General features: G+C 41.1%; 1 protein-coding gene across 1 annotated transcript in view; it reads left to right on the forward strand.

Annotated features, from left to right (window-relative positions):
* anapc1 (anaphase promoting complex subunit 1) overlaps positions 1–27651 on the forward strand; it is a 73607-nt gene that overhangs the window by 26217 nt on the left and 19739 nt on the right. Inside the window, exons 25-42 of the mRNA XM_080448620.1 lie at positions 124–160; positions 313–386; positions 736–914; positions 2530–2616; positions 2697–2836; positions 3024–3142; positions 3265–3395; positions 3623–3763; positions 8653–8805; positions 9274–9355; positions 9731–9822; positions 11982–12116; positions 12367–12449; positions 20172–20250; positions 20458–20532; positions 20826–20887; positions 21903–22047; positions 22837–23030. Of these exons, the coding sequence (XP_080304746.1) occupies positions 124–160; positions 313–386; positions 736–914; positions 2530–2616; positions 2697–2836; positions 3024–3142; positions 3265–3395; positions 3623–3763; positions 8653–8805; positions 9274–9355; positions 9731–9822; positions 11982–12116; positions 12367–12449; positions 20172–20250; positions 20458–20532; positions 20826–20887; positions 21903–22047; positions 22837–23030 (2008 nt within the window). The remainder of the gene's footprint in view (positions 1–123; positions 161–312; positions 387–735; positions 915–2529; positions 2617–2696; positions 2837–3023; positions 3143–3264; positions 3396–3622; positions 3764–8652; positions 8806–9273; positions 9356–9730; positions 9823–11981; positions 12117–12366; positions 12450–20171; positions 20251–20457; positions 20533–20825; positions 20888–21902; positions 22048–22836; positions 23031–27651) is intronic.

Raw genomic sequence — 27651 nt, forward strand, 5'->3', positions numbered from 1 at the left:
TGTTTCGGCTATTCAGGCCTTCAGCAGCGTTTGAATCTCTCTCCCTCTCTCTCTCCTTCTACACTCTGTTTCTGTCTTCTCTACTTAAAACATCTCCTGCTTCCCTTCTACCTACACTCTCAGGTCAGAAGTCGTGTGTCAGTGAATCAACCTATAGAAGGTAAACCAGGTCTTATTTTCTGTATTTCATCAACAGAAATCTATCTAATGGTAAAGCACACTCCAGAAAGCTAATGCTAAAGTTAAAGTCCTTGTAAGTTTTCAATATTTCTATTCAGCTGCATTTGCTAATGCTTTGTGTGTTAATTCCAGGCAGAGCAGTGTGAAGTCTGAGCCGTCCAGCGAGAGTCTGGCTGAGAAGCTTGTTGTCTGGCTTACCTCAGCAGGTGAGACAAGCAAATGTTTATAAAATAACAATAAGCAGGCCATATTAACTGAGTGAGATGGACTCTGGTGGGGTTTCCATCACAGGCCAGCATGGGTCATGGCTTCCTGCTTACCTCCAATCTCAGGCCTGCAGTGCCCCTATTTGGGCCATACTGCTGGCCTGAGATTGGTTTTCTTCTACCCACCTAATTTTAACTTGGGACAGCTGGTAAATGCAGTTAATTATCTATACATCCATGGAATGGAATACTTTGGAATATAAAACTAGCAGTAGGATCAGTCACAAAGACCAGAACTTTGAAGGACTGCTCTATTATCTCATTTTTCCTTTTCCTCTCATTGGTCCAGGCTTCACCCTGAAAGATTTGGAGTCCGTCCCATTTGGTGTGGCGCTGCCAATCAGAGAGGCCATCTACCATTGTCGGGAACAACCGGTTTCAGATTGGTCGGAGGAGGTCTGTCTGTTGATTGGGCGACAGGACCTGACCAAGCAAGCTCACAAGATGACCTTGGCCAAAAACAAGGCAGTAAGGGTTTACGCTCTAAGGGTTCAAGGGAAATTTCACTTTAAAACACTTCTGGGGTCTACTCTGGCTTTTGTGTGCACCCCACTACAGTTTTTAATTTGCTTGATTCAATATTTAAATATTAGATCAGACACGCCCCCCTCCTATCGAAGCCCATTCAACTTCAAATTCCATATTAACCATATTACACTCATTGAAACACATGGTTCTGGTGATTCTGGTGACTGATGTTGTCCTTCTAATGCATGAAGGGAGCGCCATTTTTTTATTACTTTTTTATTTTAAATGTTAGAATCGAATTAAAGGAGAAATCCGGACATTTTAAGTGTTATCTTTGATGTGTCGCTTATCACTCACCATCCTTGAAAGGGACGTTGAGTTATTTCAGAGAGTCCTGTGTCGTAATTTTTTCGACCCCCTCCGTTGGCATAATGTGAGCGCGTGCCTAAGTGAAATTCGTCTATTATAACCGATGCAAAGTTATTTTTTTCTCTACTACTACTCATTGTAGAGTCTCATGATACTCAAACATGCACTGAAAGTTCCTGAGAAGCTAATGCTAATGCCGAACGAGCTAACGCTGTTTGCTTATTTCTCTCCCTGGCAACACCGAGTTGCCAGGTTCTGGGAGAGAAACAAGCAACCAGCGTTAGCTCGTTCGGCATTAGCATTAGCCTCTCAGGAACTTTCAGTGCATGTTTGAGTATCATGAGACTCTACAATGAGTAGTAGTAGAGAAAAAAATAACTTTGCATCGGTTATAATAGACGAATTTCACTTAGGCACGCGCTCCCATTATGCCAACGGAGGGGGTCGAAAAAATTACGACACGGGACTCTCTGAAATAACTCAACGTCCCTTTCAAGGATGGTGAGTGATAAGCGACACATCAAAGATAACACTTAAAATGTCCGGATTTCTCCTTTAATAAATAAATAAATACAATGAAAAAAATATAATTCTTTCCCTGATTGGATGAAATTGGTATCCCGTGTTAAAATTTTGGACTAAGTTTTTCATACCTTTTCTATGATGTTATGATATCTTAGGATGAATGGTACAGTAGAACATTTTCATAACTCCATCCTGGGTCCGCCACAGCTTAAAACGTGCGCTGATAGGCCTTGCGTTAGATCACATATTTTAATAGCTTTTTTTTTTTTTTGGTTGCATAGTGTTCTGTCACTATGAACGTCAGATCAAAAAAATAAATAAAAAATCTACTGTACCATTCATATATATCCTAACATCATAGAAAAGGTAAGAAAAACGTAGTCCAAAATTCTCCTTTAACTTAGAGCTGGAGATACAGGGAGATCCCCGGTATCAGAATCGGAACCGGTATTGCTATCAAAATATAGAACTATTTAATACTGTGTATTTTATAATTATTTAACCACTGAAAAATATTAACAAGAGCTTTTCACTAAATAATAACTACATTAGATCCATTGGAACAAGGACATTTTTTTCCATGTCCTGAAAAGTAACGGCTTCTTTGGACATAAAAAGGTTTCTGCCCGACAATGACTATATGGACCTAGCTTTACAAGTGTGTGTGTGTGTGTGTGTGTGTGTGTGTGTGTGTGTGTGTGTTGTCTGTTTGTGCGTCCAGTCTGTAGGCTCGGGTCTGACTCTGGAACCTCCCACTACCACAGAGGCCGACGAGGAGGAGGACGGAATGTCTGACATCATCCAGGAGGTGAGAGGGTCCAGCTCAATCTGGTTCAGCACCAGTCTAAAGAAATACATCCTCTGTTTTAACCACCCATCCTCTTTTAGGTGACGGGTCTGATCTGGAGTCAGGACCTGAGGGTCCATGAGGTTCGCAGGCTACTCCAGAGCTCCAGGCCCGTGAGGGTTAGTGTGGTCCAGCTACCAGAGGTGTCAGACCATGAGTACATAGAGGAGAAAGAGAACAAGTGAGTTAAGTGGCGTGGGACATGCATTTTCAAATGTTCGTCTTCTCTATTTTTCTTTAATTTAGTTTTTTCTTTCACCTTTTGTGTCCCACATTTTCTCTCACTCTCTCACTCACTCTCTCACACCCCCCCCCCCTCTCCTACAAACACTATTCTTCCTCCTCCCTCTCTGCCCCCTCGCCCTCAGACTCCTCCAGTTGTGTCAGAGGACCATGTCTCTCCCAGTGGGTCGAGGTCTGTTCACTCTCTTCTCCTATCACCCTGTACCAACCGAGCCCCTGCCAGTTCCCAAACTCAATCTCACAGGTAATAATATTCTTTCCCTATCATGGAAACATGATTTCTTTTGTGGAAACTATTGATAGACTGGTGGGTTGATTTGGTAGATGGAATTGGTCTGTATATAAGTCTGTTTTGATCCTGTCCAGGTCGTGCTCCTCCCAGGAACACCATGGTGGACCTGAACAGTGGTAACATTGACGTTCCTCCCAATATGACCAGCTGGTCCAGCTTCCATAATGGAGTGGCTGCTGGACTAAAGATAGCCCCTGCCTCACAGGTATGTGTGCGTGTTTGTGTCTGGGTATCTGTGTATTGTTTGTTTGTATGTATGTTGTTTTTATCACAACACAAATGAAGTTACGAAAGAAAAATAAAGTAATTTGAAACTAAAGACGTTTTTGTGTGTTATGTTTCTATAATTTCAATTAGCAGTGTATCCATATCCAATGAAAAGTTGCTGGCCTTTGGACTAAATAGCATGTGCATTGTATGTTTGTATTTAAGGTGGACTCGGCATGGATAGCCTACAACAAGCCAAAGAGTCCTGAGCTGGCCAATGAGTACGCAGGCTTCCTTATGGCTCTGGGACTCAATGGACACCTCACCAAGCTGGCCACGCTCAATATACATGACTATCTCACCAAGGTAAACACATCTGTTCACTTTGTCATTGGCCCAGTTCAGTGGGCATGCTAGAGTCTATATCAGGATGCATGGGGTATTCACCTGTTTCCTAGGCTTTCCACTTCCTGTGTGTTTTCCACTCCCTGTCGATTTGATCCAATGAAATCCAATGAAACTGGTCAGATGACTAATGATATCCAATGAAATCCGACAGGAAGTGGAAAACACACTGCCTAGGAAACAGGTGAATAAGGTAGACCTCTCCCGTAAAAGCGAAAAAAATTAAGAAAATAAATTTTCATCAATACTGCATTTCAGCTATAAATCTAGCTAACCTCTGTCACCAAGTTGCTGCTGTTGCCATATCGACCAACCGAAATTGTAGTTTGAAAATGAATCCATGATGTAAGACAGGGTTGATGGAAATCTTTTGATCCGATTGTAGATTAGAGTTGGTCTGTTTGATTACAGTGGATATACTGTATTTTCATCACAAATGCATATTGCTTCAATGGGAAGTAACATGAAAGTAGGTCAACAAGACTCGTGTCCCTCTGTGCATTTTACCCACATAGAGAATTAGCGCAACTTCAGTTGTCTGTCTTGTGTCTATTCAGCTGAATGTTTTCTGTAGATCAAGTACTCAGCCGATGGACACAAAACAAATCACCCACAGCCTCTACTCCTCACACTGAAGTGACTTTCGTTTCTCCCCAAAAGTATTTTGAATGGTCACAGTCAGTGATGATATTAACTAAACAATGTTTATAGTAAGCTTAGTTTTTATATCACACACCATATGCTAGTGATGTGCGGGTCGGGTTTTTTCATGACCCGCCCCGCCCCAACCCGCGACGGAACGTGACCCGCCTCAACCCGCCCTGCGAACCCATATATAAATCTATGGCTCAACCCGCCCCGCGACCCGCGGTGGGAATATATATATATTATATAGCGCTCTTTTAAGTACCCAAAGTCCCTTTAAATGTCTACAGTACAACATTGTCATGAGCTGAATAAACAAGCATGTTGGTCAAAATAGGGTTTTTTTTTTTTTTTTTCGTGGAGAGCGGCTGACCCGCTCACCCTCAGCCCGCATAATTGCCTCTGAAATCCTGGCGGTCGACCCGCTCATCACTACCATATGCCCTCCTTTAACTTTCACCAGCAAAATAATAATAATAATAAATACATTTAAAATCGCGGCAATGAGCTCAACCCCGTGGTATGCATCACATAACTGGTAATGTGGTTATTGTACCCAGCCCTAGACAGTCCATCACAGAGCTGAAATTGTCTGGCTTCAAAGTCAGGACCTTCTTCAGTTAGACAAGACTGCTAAATACAAAAAAAATAGAGGCATGACCACTGTTATCCACAGATCCTTATGCTAGCATGTATTTGTTTCTGTTAATTTAAATGCTCTACACGCAACTCCTGAAATATTGCAATATTATATGCAGTACTGTCTATACTGTACTTAATTGACTAGCATATAGTCATGTAACGATTTATCGCGAGACGATTAAAGTCGATTCAAACTGGAAAGCGATGCAAACAGCAGAGGGCGCAATCGAGTTAGACTCTCTTCCTTGTTCACCGCCTACTATTTCTGCCTGCGTTTTCTCGTCACTCACTGAACTGGCAGTTGTGCAATAGGCTACGTTCACCCGGCCGAACGTCCTCTCAGACTATGAGATCTAAACAACTAGGCACTCGCGCTGCATAAAGAGGGAAATGTCAATCGCATGGAGGATGTTTATTTGATCGATGAATTGCCCAAACTATTTACGTTTACTGAGAGGGCCCCCTCCCCGTCTGACGACATTGTCAACAGTCTGATTTAAACTCTGCAGGGCACTGAGGTTCTCCAATTGATTTAACCCATTAAGACCTGAGGCGATTCTTTAAAATGTTTTCTAAATCCTGACAGTTTTTTGAAAAAAAGAAAGAAAAAAAGTTTCACGATTTTTCAAAAATAGCAGATCTACAAGCTCATAGCGCGGCACTCGGTGCCGCGCTATGAGCTTGTATATCTGCTATTTTTGAATAGCCAAAGAAATCTAAAGAGACACAGATGCGTTCCAGGTCTTTATGGGTTAAACTCTGCAGGGCACTGAGGTTCTCCAATTGAGAGATTAGTTAAGAATGAATTGATTAATATAAATGAAATTCACTATATATCTGAAACTGTGTTGAAAGGAGTTTTGACGTTTTCAGCGGTCTGATACAATTGTTAAATTATTAAATCAGATTATTATTCATTGAACTCTGCAGCCACACTGAGGCGCTCCAGATAAGCAATTTTAATTAGAATCCTATCAGTTGTAAGTTTCCCTTATTACATAAATGTGTTTTGTGCGTGTTCCTGTATGCTGAGACTGTAGCATAGATTAAAAAAAACTAACAAACATGTAAATCCCAAGCTTGTATGCATGGCGCACGCACGTACACACACAATCGCGCACACATACTTCTCTGAATGAGTAAAGATCAGAGCTGTGAACACACATCAGAGCCAGGGAACCAGTCAAACTGAAAGTCTTTGTCTTTGAGAACAGTGAACCAGAGTGAGCCATCTCCCAGTTTCAGATGAGCAAAATAACAGGATGCTGCTAGCAAAATGCCATCAGATAGGACTAAATTCTGCTAAATCAAAAGTAAAGCTGATCAAAAAGAATGATCCGGGGTTGATGGTTCATTCACTCTGAACTCAAAATGTGACTTGAAAATAATATGGCAACGGCATTTATGGCATATGTTTTCTTGCTATAAGGCTTTTTGAACCTGCATGAAATAGATGTAAAGGGTAGTGTACATGATAAATGTAGTTAACTTTACATCTAGGCTTGTGATTATTTTATATTAAGGTTTCAGTTCTCGCTATGTCACACAACAGACATATCTGTGATCAATTAATAACAAATGAGCCAAGGTGTGAGAGAGAGATGAATTGAATGGTTTCAATTGTATTGAACTCGGCAACATCCAATTTAGTTTCTCTTCAATTTCTCCTGCAATGTATTTCTGATCGCACAAACAACTTTTTTTTTCACAATTTGACCTGACTGGCTGTCATTAAAGACAGGCAGCCTTTATTACTGTAATACTGTAATAACCGTTTTCTCATGTAATACATTAGAAAACGGGCAAGAGGCAAGTTAGTCGTGTGTGTGTGTGTGTGTGTGTGTGACACACAAGAAATAGATTTGGTGAACTGAGCTTGTGTGGTCTGCTACCATTTTGTGTTGGTATTTTGTCAAATAAATGTGTGGGTTATTACTGTAGCTGTAAATAAATTATGTAATTTAGAATCTGCCTACAACAGCCGTCATACAGCCTAGTGTGATACTAGATGTTGACACTGTTGTGCACACTTCTGATTCTGGGACGCCGGCATGCCATGAAAAAGCACACACATGGGCAGCTTTAATAGGTTCTGTGTAAAAAATTTAAGCAAAGCCGGCATTAATTATGGCTCTTCTTTACGCCACTACTGCATGATCCCTGTACAAAAGTGGCAACAGAGACGCATACAGGCACACTGAATTGAATGCTGTCCACAGGGATCTAATGAGAGATGCAGCCCCTGGTGAACAGTCATTTCTTCCCACAGAGAAAATGCCAGAGAACAATTGGTGACATAATGTGATGTTTACATTTTAAAGGAAAACACTGTCAATGTTATGCAGTGGATCAATGTGTAGAGCAAGGTATTAACACTGTCAGGATTTAGGGGCCACCCATACTTAAATAAATGCCCTCATGGTTTTGAAAGGTAATAAGTGTCCAACAAATGTCAAATTCTGACATGAAATGGTACACTGTCAAATCTTTTTTCCAAATGCAGTATTTAAAGTGATGTTGAACTTTGGTAGAACTTTGGGTTGTATATTGCTAAAGGTATAAATCCGAATATTTTCCTTGTTCTGTTGCTTCTGTGCACGGTGATCAAAGAACCGGAAGTAGTGATTCCATTATGGAGTTGCACACAAAACATCTCATAATCTAGTAGAGAGTCCAACCTTTCTAATTGGGTTTCTAACAGCACAGTTTCTAAAGGGCTGGTAGCGCAGATTTTAGATAAGATTGTACATTTTTCACTAAATGGATGGTGATCTATTTTTGTGTACATAATTAACCTTGTTCCTGCCCCCATCTGTAATTTGGATTTGCATCATGCCCTCGTAACTGTACAACTCAAGGCTCTACCAAAGTCCAACATTGCTTTAACACCTACTGTATGCAGTGGTGGAAAAAGTACTCAAATTCTTTACTTAAGTAAAAGTATCAACACTGCAATATAAAAATACTCTGTTACAAGTAAAAGTCCAGAATTAAAAATGTACTTGAGTAAAAGTACAAAAGTATTGGCATCAAAATGTACTTAAAGTACCAAAAGTAAAAGTACTAAATATTTGAAAATAGCAGATCTACAAGCTCACAACGCGTCGCGATGCGACGCGTTGTGAGCTTGTAGATCGGCTGTTTTCAAATAGCCTAGGTTTAAAATAGGGCTGAAGTGGTTAATGTATGTTTCATTATATCATAGTTTATATCTGAAAAGTAACTAGTAACTAAAGTTTTCAAATAATTGTAGTGGAGTAAAAGTAGAATATTTGCCTCTGAGATGTAGTGGAGTGGAGTAGAAGTAAAAGTATTAGAAATTGGAAATACTCAAGTAAAGTACAAATACCTCAAAATTGTACTTAAGTACAGTACTTGAGTAAATGTACTTAGTTACTTTCCACCACTGACTGTATGTGATATAAGTATTTTCCTGAAACTAAGTGAACTGGCCTAATAACGTTTAGATTCATCATCTGTGTGAAATGATGTTTAAATCTGCCATATTCATCCGTCAGGCCCACTTTATATCTGTTAATTGTATCCCTCACACTCTCTGTCAGGGTCATGAGATGACCAGTATTGGTCTGTTACTGGGTGTGTCATCAGCCAAACTGGGAACTATGGACATGTCAATCACCCGTTTGCTCAGCATCCACATCCCCGCCCTGCTCCCGCCCACTTCCACTGAGCTAGATGTTCCACATAATGTACAGGTGTGTGTGTTTGAACTGTTATATAACTACGGTGTATGTTTGATCTGTCATAATAACATAAAGTACAGGACAGGTGTGTGTTTGATATGTCATATAACATACAGTAGAGATGTGGGTATGATGATCTGTCATATAACGTTCTCAAGCTTATTCATGTCAAACACTCCCAAATGAATATGTATTTGGCCACAGACCCCCATCTGAAAATATTTTGTGCCCAGGACCACCATGCAAGATTTGTGTAGTTAAAATATTTCAAAGTGAGCTTAGCTATTTTCAAATAGCCATTACAGTAGTGTTAAAGTGGGCAAACACATTTCGATGCTAATATTAAGTAATTTAGCTGGGGACCCCGTTGGAGTGGACCCCACTTTGATACCACTGACATACACTGCAGGTGTGTGTTGGGGTGTTCATGTGTCCTTATGGATGTGTTTGATTCTCCTCTCTCCTCTCCTGCTGTAACAGGTCGCAGCGGTGGTAGGCATTGGATTAGTGTACCAGGGAACAGGACATAGACACAACGCTGAGGTCCTTCTTGCTGAAATCGGTACATTTATTTTCCTTTCCCCTGACAGTTCCTGATTTTTGTGTGCTCTTGCCTCAGAGGCTGTGAGTATGGAATTGCTTAATTTTTTGTGGTCACCTGAGCAGAAGGGCTGAAAACTGCTTATAAAGAGCAACAAAAAAAAACTGTTGGAAAGCCTACATTTTAGGATGGATAGTTATACGCCCAACAAATCTAAAATACGTCTCACAGAGTCTCATCTTATGTAACCTAACTATACATATGTTCTTGCAGATTCAGGTTGTTAGAAGAAATTATTTTTTTTGTCATGAAATTTAATAGTAAAACCAATTTATTGACAGTAACCTGGTGTGTGGGTAAATGCATTCAGTGAAGTTGTTGTTGTGTGTTTTCTAGGCCGGCTCCCAGGTCCTGAGATGGAGTTCTCTACTGATAGAGAGTCCTACTCGTTGGCTGCTGGACTGGCCCTGGGCATGGTCTGTCTGGGGGTGCGTCTCACAACACACACACACACACACACACACACACACACACACACACACACACACACACACACACACACACACACACACACACACACACGTGTGCTTATATAAGACTTTCAGTGGTCATACATATTTGCACACATGCAGACACAAACAGGAAAAAACAGGCAAAAATATGCATACGGACATATTGCAATAGCCTGACACTGACATGATCAGACAAACACACATACCCTTAGATTAACCCATTTGGACCGGGAACCCCTATATGTAACTATACCTTTCAATCCGGGAACCCCTTTTGGGGTAGTTGTTGCTATGTACAGTATATAGCAACATAAATTTTTTGTAATTTTTTCAGAAAACTTAGGTCAGAATTTAGAAGGCGTTTTAGAATGATCTGCCTCAGGTCTAAATGGGTGAACACACAATTTTTGTTTGTAAAACATTCCTTGATGGTGAATCCAGAATCCAAAAATGAAGAAAAAAACTTGACATAATAGAATTAATCAGAGACACCACGTAACAAAAAAAATCTGTCCATTAAATCCAAAACACTGCTCATAATGTAGTCCATTTCTATATTTTCTTCTACTGTGGTTATAGAACGAGAAAATAAACATTTAAATGCATGTGAATAAGCTCCGGTTGAACGCTAAGGGCACACCCATGCGCGTTCTTCGCTCGTGCATGAGCCGGTTTGCTTCCAGGTGTTTTAAAGTGTGTTTTAGCTTTGGTGATATTTCTGGAATGTTTCTAAGCGGACTTTGGTAGAAAATAATCTAAATGATAATAGGAGCTGTGTTTTTGACTTTATGGACCGATTTTCTTGAGCGGTGTAGCCGCTCCTATAAGTGGGGTTGGGAATTCGTCCTTCCCTGTACTGTGATTGGCTGACTCTATTCACACCCTTTCCGTCCTTCCCTGTACTGTGATTGGCTGACTCTATTCACACCCTTCTCGCCGTACCGTGATTGGCTGACTCTATTCAGACCCTTTGCTTTGATTGGCTAGCGAGACGCATGATGAAATTAATAACCTATAAATAGTACCACGCACTTCAAAAAAATCATTTTAAAAAAAAGTGAGCTTCCATCAGGCTTTGACCCATTTCGTCCATACATGGGCATAAAAGTATGTCCATCTTGTTCCTTTTTTGACCATATATGGACACATTCTGGGTCTGGCAGAACCAGGTCTCCTGGTCTTGTTTTTCGGCCTGGCGGAGACACCCTCTGTGTGTGTGTCCGGCTCAGCCAAGCTAACATTGGTCAAGCTTCACGTGACATCATCACAATATGTGTGTGTGTCCGGCTCAGCCAAGCTAACGTTGGTCAAGCTTCACGTGACATCATCACAATATCTATACTACAATTGGCAGACTGGCTGAACGGGCACGGGAAAAAATCAACGGGAAAAAAAAACTGCGTATGCACCGCTGTTGCCAGATCGTGCGGGAGCAACAAGCAACCAGCTTCATGAAAAAACACAAAGCTGCGCACTGCGCATGCGTCGACGCACTTTCTCTAAGGGGGGGGCGACCCTCTGTTTTTTTTTTTTTTTTTTATCCCATGATTTTGTACCCCCAAACGACATTTTCTTTGGGGGGGTTAGGGGGGGGTACTAGAATTCTGTGTAATATAAATAGGTAAGACAGGATTAGTCAGGAACAGTACTCGCCTGGCGGAGACCTGTGCTCTGAGGAGCACATTTTCTAGTTTTACTCCTTTAACAACAATAGCTTACCAATACAAGCTGTAGATCAGAGGTTGTGTTCATTCAATTAGTAAGCGCACATTTCATTCCTCAGAGGCATATCAATGGCTTAAAGGTGCACATAGTGCAAAGAAAGGTCCAGTGACACGAATCAGTTGGGGTTGAGTGAATGACATGAGTTCCTCTTTGTTTCCAGGAGAAAAGAATGATGTCGACCTGTCATAATACACGTAAAGGTCCTTTTTGTTTTGGCCCACTGAGAAAGAGGAAGAAGAGATATTCTCACACTGCCCCCCCCTCCCATCCCTCCACTGAATTGATTGTTCTGTGTTCCTCTCACTCTTTTCTCTACTCCTCCTCTACCATTTTTCGTTCGTTTTTTCGATCCTGTATGCTTGTCATCCTACTCCCTTCATGCTTTCTCTCTCCTCCTTCCCTCCCTGTAGCATGGTAGTAACCTGATAGGTATGACAGACCTGAATGTTCCTGAGCAGCTTTATCAGTACATGGTCGGGGGCCACCGCAGGACGCAAGCCGGGGCCAACCGTGAGAAACACAAGTCCCCCAGCTACCAGATCAAGGTACACCAACATGTATAGACCGTATAAGTCCAACTACCACTATGGAATTAACAGAATACTGTACAAACACAACCACTTGTAGTTCTCACTGTAGGTTGCATTTACTATTGGTAACCCATTACACGGCCAACATAGAAGGATGCCCCCCCCTCACGCGCACAAACGATATACCACCAACAATCAATCAGTAATTAAGAGGAAATGTTGCCCAGTTTTTCTGTGTGATGATATGTTATTCTACCTCTCCCAGGAAGGTGACACCATCAATGTTGACGTCACTTGTCCCGGAGCCACATTGGCCTTCGCTATGATCTACCTGAAGACCAACAACAGGTGAGGACACAACAAGACTCCCATGTGGATCTCTTGACATCATATTGATGACATTATTCTATACATGAAATATTCAGATGGCACCGTCACTGCATTGTTGACTAGTGTGGTGACGGTCTGCGTCTCCTTTGGCCAAATACTTCATATATTACAAGTATAAAACCGCTATAGACATAACTTGCATTCCTACAGACAGGACCCTGTTCGACATGACTTGGCCTTGGCCATGTTGTAGAAAAAAGTCTTTGCAATTTGTGCATGGTGAGATTTTAAATGGTGCCGCAAGTTATATTTTTGATTAAAACAAAACATGTTTTTGTTCCAATGTTAAAGCTCTATATTCTGATAGTAATTGTTGCTACAATTGGCCCGTGTTCGGGGGATGGAAACCGGGCAGGGAGGGAGATAATTGTCACTGCTCGTAATCCTGGGGCAGCACCTGTCAGCAGGCAGTGTTGGGCGGGAGGATTAGGATGAAGGCTCTACGTCATCCCGGTTGGCTCCTCACTGGTAGGTGAGTCACTAGGATACAACAGCAGTGACAAAATAGAACATTTTTGTTTTGGGAGGAATCAATTGGCATAACGACCACATTCAAGATCCAAGATTCAAGATTGCTTTATTTGTCATTTTAGTAGGGGGTACTAAGTGAAAAATCGTTACGCGGCGGATAAAAGCATGAAATTTGATACAGATGTCCCTTGGGTCATCCTAAAACATCCTAGAAGGGGTGCCCAAAAAAATCTTAAACAGGAAGTGAGTTATGGACAAAATCCAAAATGGCCACCTAAACTGTTGACCGTTGACTCAAAAGACACCAAAATAATCTCCAAAAAGCATAAAATGTGGCACACATGTCCCTTGGGTCATCCTAAGACATCCTAGAAGGGGTGCCCAAAAAAATCTGAAACAGGAAGTGAGTTATTGACCAAATTGAAAATGGCCGCCTAGTGTTGTCGATTGACTCAAAAGACAACTAAAGAATCTCCAAAAAGTATAAAATGTGTCACACATGTCCCTTGGGTCATCCTAAGACATCCTAGAAGGGGTGCCCAAAAAAGTCTTCAACAGGAAGTGAGTTATTGACTAAATTGAAAATGGCCGCCTACAGTGCTGGCGATTGACTCAAAAAGCCTATAGAATCTCCAAAAAGCATACAATTTGGCACATATGTCCCTTGGGTCATCCTAACACATCCTAGAAGGGGTGCCCAAAATAATCTGAAACAGGAAGTGAGTTATTGACTAAATTGAAAATGGCCGCCTACAGTGTTGAAAGATGATGCAAGATACCTAAAGAATCTCATAAAAGCATGAAATGTGGTACAAATGTCCCTTGGGTGATCTGAACGCATCCTACAAGGGGTGCCCAAAAAGGTTTTAAACAGGAAGTGACCGCCTAAAGCAGTTGACACAAAAGAAAACATAAAGGGACGTCATAAAAGTGTATAATTTGGTACGTACATTGAGTGCTTCTTAATATATCCTAGAAGAGGTTATTTATTTGCTTGTTTATTAAACCTTTTAGGAAGGGACCATGTTGAAGAAATTCTAAATGGCTGTTTAAACAGTTGACCATGGCAGTCTGATATTATGCAGACTCAATACGACAGGTTATGCAGTGCATAACCTGCCGTATTTTGTAGTCTACCTTCTGTTTTCATTTCTACATCACTTATTCATTTTACTTTCTGCATTATTTTTTTATTGTACTCTTTGAATCTTCTTTATTTATCTAACTCTCTGCATATTCTTATTTATTTTACTCTGCATCTTATCTTACTCTGCATATTCTTATTTTACTCTCTGCATCTTATTTATTTTGCACTCTACATCTTCTTGCTTGTTTTACACTCTATCTTCTCATGTATTTTCTTCTTGATCATTACTGTTTTTTTGTGATTAGTGTTTAGTAACTACATGTATTCATGTGTGCCATTTCGCAATTACCAGCACATTGGCATAATGCTCTGCAAGGTAACCCAGCATCCCGGCATCTACACTTTCTTGAACAGAAGGGCTCAGCTTTGCAGCCACACTTGAGTTCTCTACAAACTTAAGCAGCCTCTGGCAAGAGTGTCCATAAAGGTGTCCATGAATCAGCGACTTTAATCCATCCATATTTGTCAGGAGATGGTAGAGATTGCATAGCTTTCAGGCTTCTGGACCAAATGCCAGATTGGCTGCTCGATTTGAATATTGTAGCAGTGCAGCCCGTGTGGGAGGAGTGTTTTCCATTGAGAGACTATTAAAACTTGTTTTGGCACCCCTTAGGATGCATTCAGATCACCCAAGGGACATTTGTACCAAATTTCATGCTTTTATATGAGATTCTTTTTTACGAGTGTCTTTTGCATCATCTGTCAACACTGTACACGGCCATTTTCAATTTAGTCAATAACTCACTTCCTGTTTCAGATAATTTCAGGCACCCCTTCTAGGATGTCTTAGGATGACCCAAGGGACATGTATGCCAAATTGCGCTTTTATGAGATTCTTTAGTTGTCTTTTGAGTCAATCGACAACACTGTAGACGGTCATTTTCAATTTTGTCAATGACTCACTTCCTGTTTAAGATTTTTCTGGGCACCCCTTCTGGGATGTCTTGGGATGACCCAAGGGACATGTATGCCAAATTGTATGCTTTTATGAGATTCTTTAGTTGTCTTTTGAGTCAATGGATAACACTGTAGGCGGCCATTTTCAATTTTGTCAATAACTCAGTTCCTGCTTAAGATTTTTTTGGGCACCCCTTCTAGGATGTCTTAGGATGACCAAAAGGACATGTGTGCCAAATTGTATGCTTTTATGAGATTCTTTAGTTGTCTTTTGAGTCAATCGACAACACTAGGCGGCCATTTTCAATTTAGTCCATAACTCACTTCCTGTTTCAGATTCCTTTGGGCACCCCTTCTAGGATGTCTTAGGATGACCCAAGGGACATATGTGCCAAATTTTATGCTTTTTGGAGATTCTTTTGTTGTCTTTTGAGTCAACGGTCAACAGTTTAGGTGGCCATTTTGAATTTTGTCCATAACTCACTTCCTGTTTAAGATTTTTTTGGGCACCCCTTCTAGGATGTTTTAGGATGACCCAAGGGACATCTGTATCAAATTTCATGCTTTTATCCGCCGCGTAACGATTTGGCCATTTTTTGTGCTTAGTACCCCCTACTATTTGTTTTCCATCTGCGAGCAGTGCTAGAAAAACAAACGAAATTATGTTTCTCCCAGTAAGAGACAGCAGAATTCATAAAAGAATAAAAACAAACAGTGCAGAAACATACAATATCGACCTGAGTAAAAGGTCCTAAAAACCAGGAATTCACACTATAAAAATAAGCATACTCTGATAAAAACAAAGTATTAAGACTAAAATGTTGAGACTGAAATTCATCCATAGTTCATCTGTTCCAACTGGTTCATGATTTGATGCATCGAATGCATGCACCTCCCAAAGTTCATCTACTAGGGAGATTTGAGTTCAGGAATCGTATTGCCTGGGGAAAGAAAGTGTTCCTCATCCTCTCTGTCCTGGCACTGATGCTTCTGTAACGTTTCCCTGACGGCAGAAGGGAGATCAGGCTGTGAGAGGGGTGGGTGGTGTCCCTGATGATGTTGGTTTGGTTACCCTCCTCATGCATCTCTGACTGTATGTGTCTGCCAGAGATGGCAGCGAGGTGCCGATGATCTTCTCCGCTGTTCTCACTGTCCTGTTTAGCTGCTTCCTCTCCTCAGCTGTGCTGTTTCCATACCAGGAGGTGAAGCTGTAAGTGAGAAGGCTCTCAATGGCACCTCTGTAGAACATGGTCAGGGCTGGGATGGGCAGGTCCACTTTCCTCAGCTGACGGAGGGGGTAGAGGCGCTGTTGGGCCTTCTTTATGATGGCAGTGATGTTGCTGCTCGAGGCCAGATTTTCTGTCAACAGTACACCCAAGAATGTTGTGCTGGTTACCCTCTCCACAGCTGCGCCATCGATGTCCATTGGCTGATGTTGTGGCCTGATCCTTGTCCTAAAGTCAACAATCATCTCCTTGGTTTTCTCTGTGTTGAGGGCGAGATTGTGCGTTTTGCACCAAACTGCCAGCTGCTCCACCTCCATTCTGTAGGCAGCTTCATCCTCATTTGTTATGAGGCCGACCACGGTGGTGTCATCAGCGAACTTTAAAATGTGGTTGCTTTTGAACCTAGCCGTGCAGTCATGTGTAAGCAGAGTGAACAGTAAGGGGCTCAGTACGCAGCCCTGAGGAGATCCTGTGTTCACTTCAACAGGTTTTGATGTGTTGCTGCCTACTCTGACTGTTTGTCTCCTATGTGTCAGGAAGTCCAGGATCCAATTACAGGTGCTACTATCCATTTAATTGGGGAGAAAAAGCGGGATTGGTGTTCCAATTCCAATTTTGTGTGCTTATTTCTTGGTTTCATCACTTCCAATTTCACTTGTTTATCCTGTATCCAGTATAGTCTAGGACCTGGCTAAAATATGTATGCACTTAATTTAGGAGAGATTATCTCAACTGTTCTTGGCTAATATGACCCCAAGGAACACTTAGGAACTATGAGAAATTCTCTATCCGGGGCGAAATACTCGGAAATGACCATGCCCCTTTTAAAATGACCGCTACTTCAAACATGGCTCTATCTTCTAAACCGTTGGAGCTACAGATTTTCTGGGGTGCTCAAAATGTTCACAATATATGGTTAGTGAAAAATAGAAAAGTGTAAAATGTCAAATTTTATATTTTATTACAGAACAGCTAAAACAAACGGCTAAAAACGGTCAACTTATTACAGTCCAGGGCCATAAGAATATTTTTGCGTGAATCAATCTAAAAGCACCAAATGTGTCCCAGATATAACCCAGGGCATGCTCTGATGATGTAGCAAGGGTGCCCGAGCCATCTGCCCGAGCCACTATGATGAGCCTTCAGGATCATCATAGTGGCCAAATCCAATATGGCCGCCACCAGAAAAAAGTTTTGGCTATGTTTGAACCAGATGAGCTACAAATGCAAACTTGGTGTCTAAATCATGTTTTTTGACCATTAGAAACATGTTGGAATGCTTATCTTAATGATTTAATCTATCTAGAGGACTCTAATGTGCATATCACATATATGGCCACTATGTTATGAAACAACCAATGTATCTTCCAGATGTAATTTTATTGAAACAATAGAATGATTTAGAGTAGAACTCATTCCTAATTATACAGCTACAGCTAGTGCAGTATGTGCAACAATGCACAGCATAAATGTAATCCTATCATAGGATGTATAGAATTTGAACAATCTGTATTATTGTACATTGTACATAATTGTCTTGGTGTTACAACAGCAACAGAACTGATACATACATTCAGCATGTCAAAAGGCCATTACATCCCAGATTTAAGTACGTTGGGCTGGTATTGGGACTCCATGACTAAGACTTGGGAACCTTACTGGACCCATCTTGCAGATGCCAGTAAAGCTTGCACCATCCTCCTCCACCGTGGCTTCAAAAGTCATGTAGTGGACATAAAGCAAATTATGCGAAGCTGGAGTCCGTTGCACCTCGATATAGAAGTTGTATGATTAGAACAAAAATAATCTGTGATTCTAATTTAAACATAATATTGTTAAAATTCTATACACCTTTGACTAGTATGATATTATTCAATTTATACTGAGCATTGCTCTGCATATACTGTACTGGCTGTTGCTGTATAATTTGGGTTCAACTCATATTCTATTGTTTCAACATCTGTACACAGGTTGTTTCTTTTCTTCAGTTTGATCTTAACTCATTCCAACAACTCTACACTCAAATCTGGATGAAACTTTATGTTTACATTTTTGATATAGGCCATATTTGTAATAAGCAAATCAGAGTGCTCTAGATGGCTTCAATCAATAATATGAGCATTCTAATGTGTTTTTAATGCTCAGAAAGTATAACGTAGACACCAAGTTTGCAAAAATGTAAAAAAGTAAAACTAATTGTCAGATAGTCCCATCTTTGAAATATGCAAAATAGAGTTCCAGCCACACCCAGTCATAAACATAAGCGTTCCGATAGTTGTTTCTAATTGTCAAAAAACATGATTTAGACACCAAGTTTGCATTCATAGCTCATCTGGTTCAAAAGTTATAGACAAAACCTTTTTCAGGTAGCGGCCATATTGGATTTGGCCACTATGATGACCTGTAGGGTTGCTGGCTCGGGCACGGGTTTCCCAAACATGAGTATTCTGAACATTTTGAGCACCTCAGAAAATCTGTTGCTCCAACGGTTTAGAAGATAGTGCCATGTTGGAAGTGTGGTCATTTTAAAAAGGGCGTGGTCATTTTCGGGTATTTCGCCCCGGATAGAGAATTTCTCATAGTTCCTAAGTTGTTCCATGGGGTCATATTAGCCAAAAACATTTGAGATATTCTCTCCTAAATTAAGTGCATACATATCTTAGCCAGGTCCTCTACTAGTATGAAATCCCTCTCCTGATGGGATGAAATTATAATGTATTTTCTGTTACTAACTACCGGTAATATAACTATGATAACTATGGGAATTATTATTCTTTTATATCACTTAGTTACACCCTTAACAAAATCCGTTAATAAGAATATCACATCTCAGAAAGTACAAACAAAAATCATGATGACTCAAAAAGACACTAAATATCAGAAAAATATGTGAACAAGATTAAATAAAATGTAAGTAAGTAAGTAAGTAAGTAAGATAACGCTAGTTAATACAACCCTGAGAGATGATGAAATCGTTAGGGATTGTGTGTAGGGATGGGTATCGTTAGGATTTGTATGAGTCCGGTTCCGGTTCTGCTTATCGGTTCCGGTTCCTAACGGTTCCCTATTTCGGTTCCAGAATGGTAAAAAATAAGAGGTCAAATGTTGATTTAACAAAAGTAACTTTATTCTCTTAAGCCTTACTCTATTCATTAAATGTCTTAAATTGACTAACATCTTCTCCTTTATTCCAACAGTTGATCCATTTGTGGATAATGCAGTGAGCTGTTTTCTTTTTTTCCCTCCTTTTAAAAAAGTTATTGTGAGCTTGTAGGTAGGCTATTTTCAAATGGCCGAAATGTATATAGGGCTGAAGTGGTTAATGTATGTTTTCTGGTCCTGACATATATATGCCTTTGAACATTTTTGAGCGCGTCTAGGAAAAAAAAAAGAGGGAAAAAATAGCGTGTCTAGGAACCGATATGCAGAACCGAAATTAGATTATTTGTATGGGTACCCGGTACCCATCATTTCTTATTGGGGTTCCTACCGAATTTCGGTACACAACCCTAATTGTGTGTGGCTATGACATTGAATTGACCTCAGTATAGTACATCACCACACAGCCAGTTTTTTTGTGGCTAAGACATGTGTAACCGGGGTTATGCACAGGTGACTTTAACCTGCGCTGTAATGCACAGAGCCAGACAATTAGCTCTATCTTATTGAAGGTGCTTTACTACTGAGCATCCGAACAGAGCACACCACACTGTAACCTCGCTGTTTGTTCATCTCCAAGCACCAAATCACAAATTCTTCACACTTGAGCAAGCCCTAAACAGGCCCTTCTGGCATCCTTCAGAGCTTAGCTCTGATTTGCCAGTGGTCAAGAGTGTTGAGTCATCCCCCCATATCCATCGGAGTCTGTCTTCCTAATGGGCGACCCATTATCGTTTTTTATTAACACCTCCTTGTCACTTCCTGATTTCTGTCTTCCAGGTCGATTGCTGATTGGCTAAAAGCTCCAGACACCATGTTCCTGCTGGACTTCATCAAACCTGAGTTTCTGCTACTGAGGGTGTGTGTGTGTGTGTGTGTGAATGACTATTTTTCTCATGTCTACTTCTCTACCTTTTTCTAATCATCTAACAGCTCATTTGCACCTGTCCTTTTTCTCTTTCTTCATTCATCTCTCTCACTTTCACTTCATCACTCTTTTTTTGTCCATATCTCTCTTGCTTACTTTTTGTCTATCTCACTCTCTCTGTCCTCTCTCTCTATCTAGACTCTAGCTAGGTGTATCATTATGTGGGATGAGATCCTGCCAAATGCTGAGTGGGTCAGCAGTAATGTTCCCCAGGTAATAATGCATGCTCACACGCACGCACGCACGCACACACACACACACACACACACACACACACACACACACACACACACACACACACACACACACACACACACACACACACACACACACACACACACACACACACACACACACACACACACACACACACACACACACACAGACACAGACATACACCTCAGCTTCATTCCACAGGACAGCCACTGTATCCTCCTAATAAATCATGTGTCCGTCTACTGAAGTTTTAATAATCATACAGTTTTGTTGACCTCATTGCTGTCTAGATCATCTTAGAGAACATTGGCAACACCGTGGTTTCAGAGGATCTCAACATGGAGACACTGGCGTGAGTACTGAAGACAAAGGCTGGAATGTATTAACACATTTACATATCAGGGAACGCTCTTCGAATGCTCTTATAATACTGTTAGAATAATAATACGGTAAATGGATTCAGTTTTGGAGAACAAGGAAATATTTTCAATCCCCCCAAAAAGTGTGTTTTTATTTACAGCTTAATCAAAGCTTTAAATAAAACGGGCATTTTAAAAGTTAATTTCGAAAGAACAAATTGAAAGTTCTGCACTAGGTAAAAGAATAGTTTATGTACTGTGAAATCAATCAATCAATTAGGTGCTCTTTGAGGATTATTGAATATAGACTAATAAAAAGCTGTGTCTGTTAAACTGTCCAAAATCAGGGTATGGGTTCATACCCTGAAACACGTCGGTGTCTCTCTGCTTCAATAAAGGATTTTTGACTTGTGCCTCAGATGCCTTTTTCTGTCTTCCATTTCACATGGACCTCCTTTTTAACACATTCCCTGCCAGAGGGTTTTTTTTATTTTACTTCCCCCAGTGCCAGTGTTTAATTTTTTTTTACACAGGAGCCGAGATACAGGATTTTAAAGTAATAAGTTAACCAAGGAGTGAATGGAGCTAGAAATCTTTGGATCGTGATATCTCTGGTTCTGTGTGGATAAATTGAAAAAAAAAAAGACGGAAAAACGGTTATACTCGTGGATGGCTTTCCATGGCAGTAAACGGGTGTATTTTTCATCAACGGTTATACTCGTGATTGGCAGGTAAAGTGTTAAGAGAGTTTAGATAGTTACAGCTTTTTATTAGTTAATTTCAATTTCAATGAAATTTAAATTGAAATATCAAGGGTTAAATCAGTATACAATCAGTCTGTATAGCTGTATGCCTCTTCTTTCCCATGTTGGTACTAAGTTTTACCATGTTTTCAACGCTCAGTGTGTGTTCTATTTTCCACATGCTTTTGTGGAAAACGTAACCAAAAGAATGTTCTGCAAATAGAGAGAAATGCTATCTGACACTTAATCCTGTTCCTGTCATCAGCCAAGCCCATGACTACATCATCGCCGGGGCCTGTATGGCTGTGGGCTTCCGCTTTGCTGGTTCCGCAAACTCTGATGCCTTCGAATGCCTCTACAAGTTCGCCAGAAGCTTTATGAAGTGTCTGACCTCTGCACCTGCCACTGTGGTCAGTAGCCTTTATGACCTGCAGATGTGTCTGTATGTCCATGGTTTGTTTAGCAGCCGTCTTGGTATAGTTTGTCTGTTTTTCTCTCGCTGGCTTTCAACAGGCGATAATGTTCATCACGTACGCACAGCCTTACTTAATCACCGAGAGGAGAAAATAGCATTTGATTAACATTGCTGTCAGTGAAGAGCTGCTCTGGCAAACAAATAAGAACAAAAAAACAATAGTGTCATCCCGACAGTAACATTTCACAGCCATCCTCTGAACAATCAAAGGTCACTGTTGAACATGGATGAACTCCTGTGCTATTAATACTACCTCATCATCCATAGCAGCAATATCTAACGGTCAAGTTTTCGTCCATGTTTGACATGTAGTGAGTTCCTTCCAAAGCGAGGTCACTCATTACGGTGACAGTTCAGCACACAGTTCAGCACTTTAGCTTGTACCTGATTGGTCAACTTCTTTATCAGCCAACTTAGCACCCTCTCTATCCATTTGTCAACCCCTCACCCAGGATAAATAAAGGCAGGGTCAGTGATAAAGTATGCAATTTTTTTGTCAGTCTTACTCCTTCAGTCTAGTGATTAAAACCTTTCTGTCTGGATGCATTTATGCTCCCTATTTTATTCAATTTTTGTTGATTTTGTCTATTTGCTTTATTATTTTATGATTACCTTCTCACTTCATATGTAAATGCATTGTATTGCATTTTAATGCTTGAAATGTGCTCCATACTGTATAAATAAAGTTTGATTTAATTTGTCTGTATTAAACGTCTCTCCTTAGACTGGTCATTACAACCTGCAGACGTGTCTGTCCATGGTGCTGTTGTCCCTGTCAATGGTGATGTCGGGTTCAGGGAACCTCAAGGTTCTGCAGCTCTGTCGCTTCCTTCACAAACGGACCAGCGGGGAGATGAACTATGGCTTCCACATGGCTCATCACATGGCCCTGGGCCTCCTGTTCCTGGGGGGAGGGAGGTGAGACAACCAACAACACCCACATACGCTATACACACACACACACACACACACACACACACACACACACACACACACACACACACACACACACACACACACACACACACACACACACACACACACACACACACCACTGCATGGTTTAGGCCTTGGTTTTGCAGTGCATAGGAGTGAAGTGAGATACAGACACAGTTATACACACTGGTGCAGTACAAGCATAATATACATAATAAACGGGATATAAAGCAAGCACAACACTCATATATTTCAGTGAGAACATACTAAGGCCTCCATCATGACGCAGACTCCAGGTGAAAGCATGGACCCCTTAATTGAGTTCACCTATTAACCCTCTTTAGTCATGGGAGGACGTAGATGAAAGGGAGGAGACGAGTTAATGAGGGGTTTTTAGGCATGGATTGAGTGCACTCTGTGTATATGAAGTTCACTCCCATAGGAGACGTACGCCTACTTAAATATAGGTCACACTCTTTCCTAGGAGGGGGTAACATGAAAATGAGCTGATGACACATAGTAAATGAATGTGATGCGCAGGACCTCAAACATAAACGGATACGATTGAGGTCATACACACTCACATAATGCTGACCTGAGCAATTAACCCCGGCAGGAGGGAGGTGAAATGTAAGCATTATGACACACACACACACACACACACACACACACACACACGCACACACGCACACAGCTAATTGTGGCCCGTAACATGGCATTGTGACTGTCACCCTTTGATGGAAGCAGAAAAGAAAGAGAGGATTACACACATGCATGCTCGTGAATTACACATTTGCGAAGGGATTTGCAATAGAGGGGGGCATGAACAAAAATGCATTGTTTTAAATTTTATACTTACAGTATCTACTGTATGAAAAAAAGCAGTGGAGGTGTGCACAGGTCCAAAAAGTTGGAACCTTTCCGGAACGGACCTGAGGATAATTTGACCCGGTCCGAAACAGACCTTAGTGGGAGGGACAGCAAGTGCATTTTCCGGCTGGAGGCACCAGCAGCTGCCTGTGGCTGTCAGATAAACTATGCCTAAACCTAACCCTAACCTCAGTAAAGCTATGCCTAAACCTAACCTTAGTAAAAACCTTGCCTAAACCTATCCTCAGTAAAACCATGCCTAACCCTAACCTCAGTAAAACCATGCCTAAACCTAACCTAATTAAAACTATGCTATATAGCCAGCTTGCAGCTGCCGGCAGTTGCCACGGCAAAGGAAACACTGCAGCGGCAGTTTCCGGCAGTGCCTTGGCAGCTACCGCTGCCGCAAAGTACACTCGCTCCTTCTGCTTGATGGGTCTAGACCGGTTACTGGACCCGATGCACAGGCTACATTATACAGGTATAATAATATTTTCAGCAAGGCTTTGTAAAACAATGCTCATTTCCCCATTGAGACTATCCCCATCTCTGACTGTCACCCCCACCTCTACTACAGCAGAGGGGAGGCTTCAGTCACAGACAGTCTTGGCTGCATTAAATCTGAGGAGTGAGCAGGGGTGTTTTTTGGTCGCTTCATGTGACACCACGGCTTGGGGGCAATATTTTTTCACGCGCACGGCCGCACGCTCAGGTATGGCATGGTACGGATGTGTGCCCGTGCATGCTAGAACCTTAACTATATGGCTATAACGAGTCCACCTACCTCGATTCATGAGCCACAGCCAACTTGAGCCAAGTACCCAAATGGCTACTTTGCATAACAGGTTTACAAGTGAGTGTGTAAATGCATCCTCACTCCTCACATAGGCAACACGGTAAGCAACACAGTCGCTGCTGCCAGTAGCCTATCTGCACGCAGCAATGCCTCAGCCACCTTCGAAGAAGAGAAAGATACTCGTTCAAAGCAAACTTTTAGTTTCAGCTCCTATAATTCAAGGCATTCCTTGAATTAGTTTTATTAATATAAAAAGACTAGAACTAAGCTAAAAAACTAGTCATTTCCAATAAAAACACGTTTCCTACTTTGAGGTAAAATCAAATGTGTGCGATGTGCGTGTGCCGTGCGTTTTTTCATTGTGCCGTCATTTAAATAGCTTTCCGCCGCCCAAAAAAATCACCAATACACCCCTGGGAGTGAGTACCGTCCCCGCTGATGATGAACATAAGTACAATGCATACGTCTAATTTTAAAACCAAAGATTAAAGTTTTAAAATAAAGCAGAACTGGTCCATATGGGTAAATCCATTTCAGATTCATTTGCCAGAGAGCTGCAGCAATTACAATGGTTCCGACCCGTACCTGAGAGACGAGTCAATATTCTGGACCCGGAACTTCTTGGGTATGGTCTCGGTTTTTGGTTAGTTGTGGACCTCTACAACTGGAGCGCAAAACTCTGCCAGGAGGTATGCCCCATTAATAATACAGACTGGCTGACACAGTAATATCAAACTGCATCTCTCTCTCTCTCTCTCTCTCTCGCTCTCTCGCTCTCTCTCTCTCTCTCTCGCTCTCTCGCTCTCTCGCTCTCTCTCTCTGTCGTGTATGTCATAGGTGCTTGGGATATGTGTAGCATGTTGGTGGTAATCAGATATGGGCTTTAACTGAAACCCGCCATCTCTCCCGTGCACTTACACAGGCATCGTAGCTGTTGCAGTCTCTCTGACCTTACCCTAATAGCAACCCTAATTGGTCTTTAATTTAAAAGAGACACATTTTTAGGGCTTTCACTTTTTTTATTAAAATGTTTTATCACACAATTTTTTTATCCTTTTTCACCCGGTGCCAATTTTCTAAGTGATCCTGGGCGCTACACTCCCCCGACAGCCTAGGGATCCCAGGGCCCAGTTCCCAGTTCCCTTCCCCTACATCAGACGCCCCGGCTGTCGCGGGGGAGGCGGTATAGCGAACAGCATTACTACATGTTTTTGCGAGGGTATTAACTACGCTAGGAGACACGGGGAGAACATGCACACTCCACACAGAGTAGGCCCTTAAGCCAAACCAACCCAGGGTATGGGCGCTGATGACGCGGAGGAGAAGACACCGCTTTTCTTTTCTTTTTTTATAGCAAGGCAGGACTTGGAACTGCTATTTTTAAAAGAATGACACATGAATTATGTAGATGTACAGTGTACACACACACCAGGTTTATATAAACACTGAATTTTTATGAAAGACAATGAGCCTCCTCACTCATGATGTGTTCCTAATATCAACCCACCTCAACCCATTTTTCACCTCAACCTTTTCATTTTTCTCTGGTCAGGACTTAATTGTAAAGTCAAATGTAGAGCCAGTGAGGTTATTTAGAGAGGGGTTTGTTGTGGTTACAGGAGCAGGCTCTCTTCCTTTGGTTCTTTCATTCATCTGTTTTGCTCTGGTTTTGAACCGGTTTCATTCATTTACCTCTCTGTCTAGCTTGTGCATTTTTCACATCTTTATCTCTTCTCTTTCTCATTAATTTCATTTTTTAAACCACTACCTGATAAGGTCTCTTTGGTTTTGCTTGACCTGTCTATGTCTGCATCTGTCTCTTTCAATCAGCCTTGCTGTCTCTGTCACTCCCTGTCGCTGTATGATTCTCTTTCCGCTTGGTTTCTGTTTGAAAGTTTCTGTTCCCATTCAAGGTGCTTTTTCAGCAGAAGTCTGAAGTGAAAGTTACACTTTTTTTTACCAGCTTGTGAAGCAAGCTGGTCTATATTCAGTTCAGTCGCTGTGCTAGTCGTGACTTTTTCTCCTCATTGGCTGTCCTTTAAGCCAATGGGGTGTCTGCAATGCCTTCCGATACTCTGAACGGGCGTAAGGGCTCCGGTCACAGAATTCAGCGGAACACTCGCTAATTTACAGTCGCCAATTACAGTAGACAAAGACACACGCTACTCTTCACCCTCTGGCAAGCATAGGGAAAAGAACTAAAGAATAGTTAACAAAAAGTAAATAACAACTACTACGCTTCTAATATAAACTGCAGTATTACACAGTACACTGTTTCAGAGACACAGCTAATTTCATTCTTATTAATCTATTAATTCTTATCTAATATAATCCTGACCTGAGTGCCTCATTGCAGCTGCAGAGTTTCTAATGATCTAATAATATAACAATTTTGGTTCTTGGTCCGGATGTTTTAAAAAGTAAACTTTATATGTGAAAGGCACCTTAATTTAACCGTAGTTTAATATTTAGTTTTTTTTTTAAATATTTAGTAAGATGCAAGAGTCATGACAGTACTTTTCAAGGGTTAAATAGCTTGGCACAAGCTGGTATAATATGACTGTCATTCTTGTCATAATATGACTGTCATACAGAGATAACGAAGGATATATCAATGGTATAGACTAACTTAACTCTTTGACTGCCAGAGTAATAGTGTAATAGTGTGCCACTGCTGCCAGCGAAAACCACTGAAAACAAAAATATGTAATTTTGTTTGTGTACTAGTAATTCATTTGAATTTGGGCAGCATGGAATTACAAACAAAATGATAATACTTTGAAATAAACTACAAAATAACCTGTCACGATTAGGCTGTGGTATGAGTTGTTGGTTTCTTCATGTTATTTAACAGTAAAATCCATTATCCATTTGTACAAATGTAACCAAATTGAACTGTAAGCAAGGCAAGTTTATTTGGCTTGCACATATCAACAA

Source organism: Gymnoscopelus braueri, assembly GCF_963280865.1.
Source record: "Gymnoscopelus braueri genome assembly, chromosome: 14".
Taxonomy (NCBI): Eukaryota; Metazoa; Chordata; class Actinopteri; order Myctophiformes; family Myctophidae; genus Gymnoscopelus; species Gymnoscopelus braueri.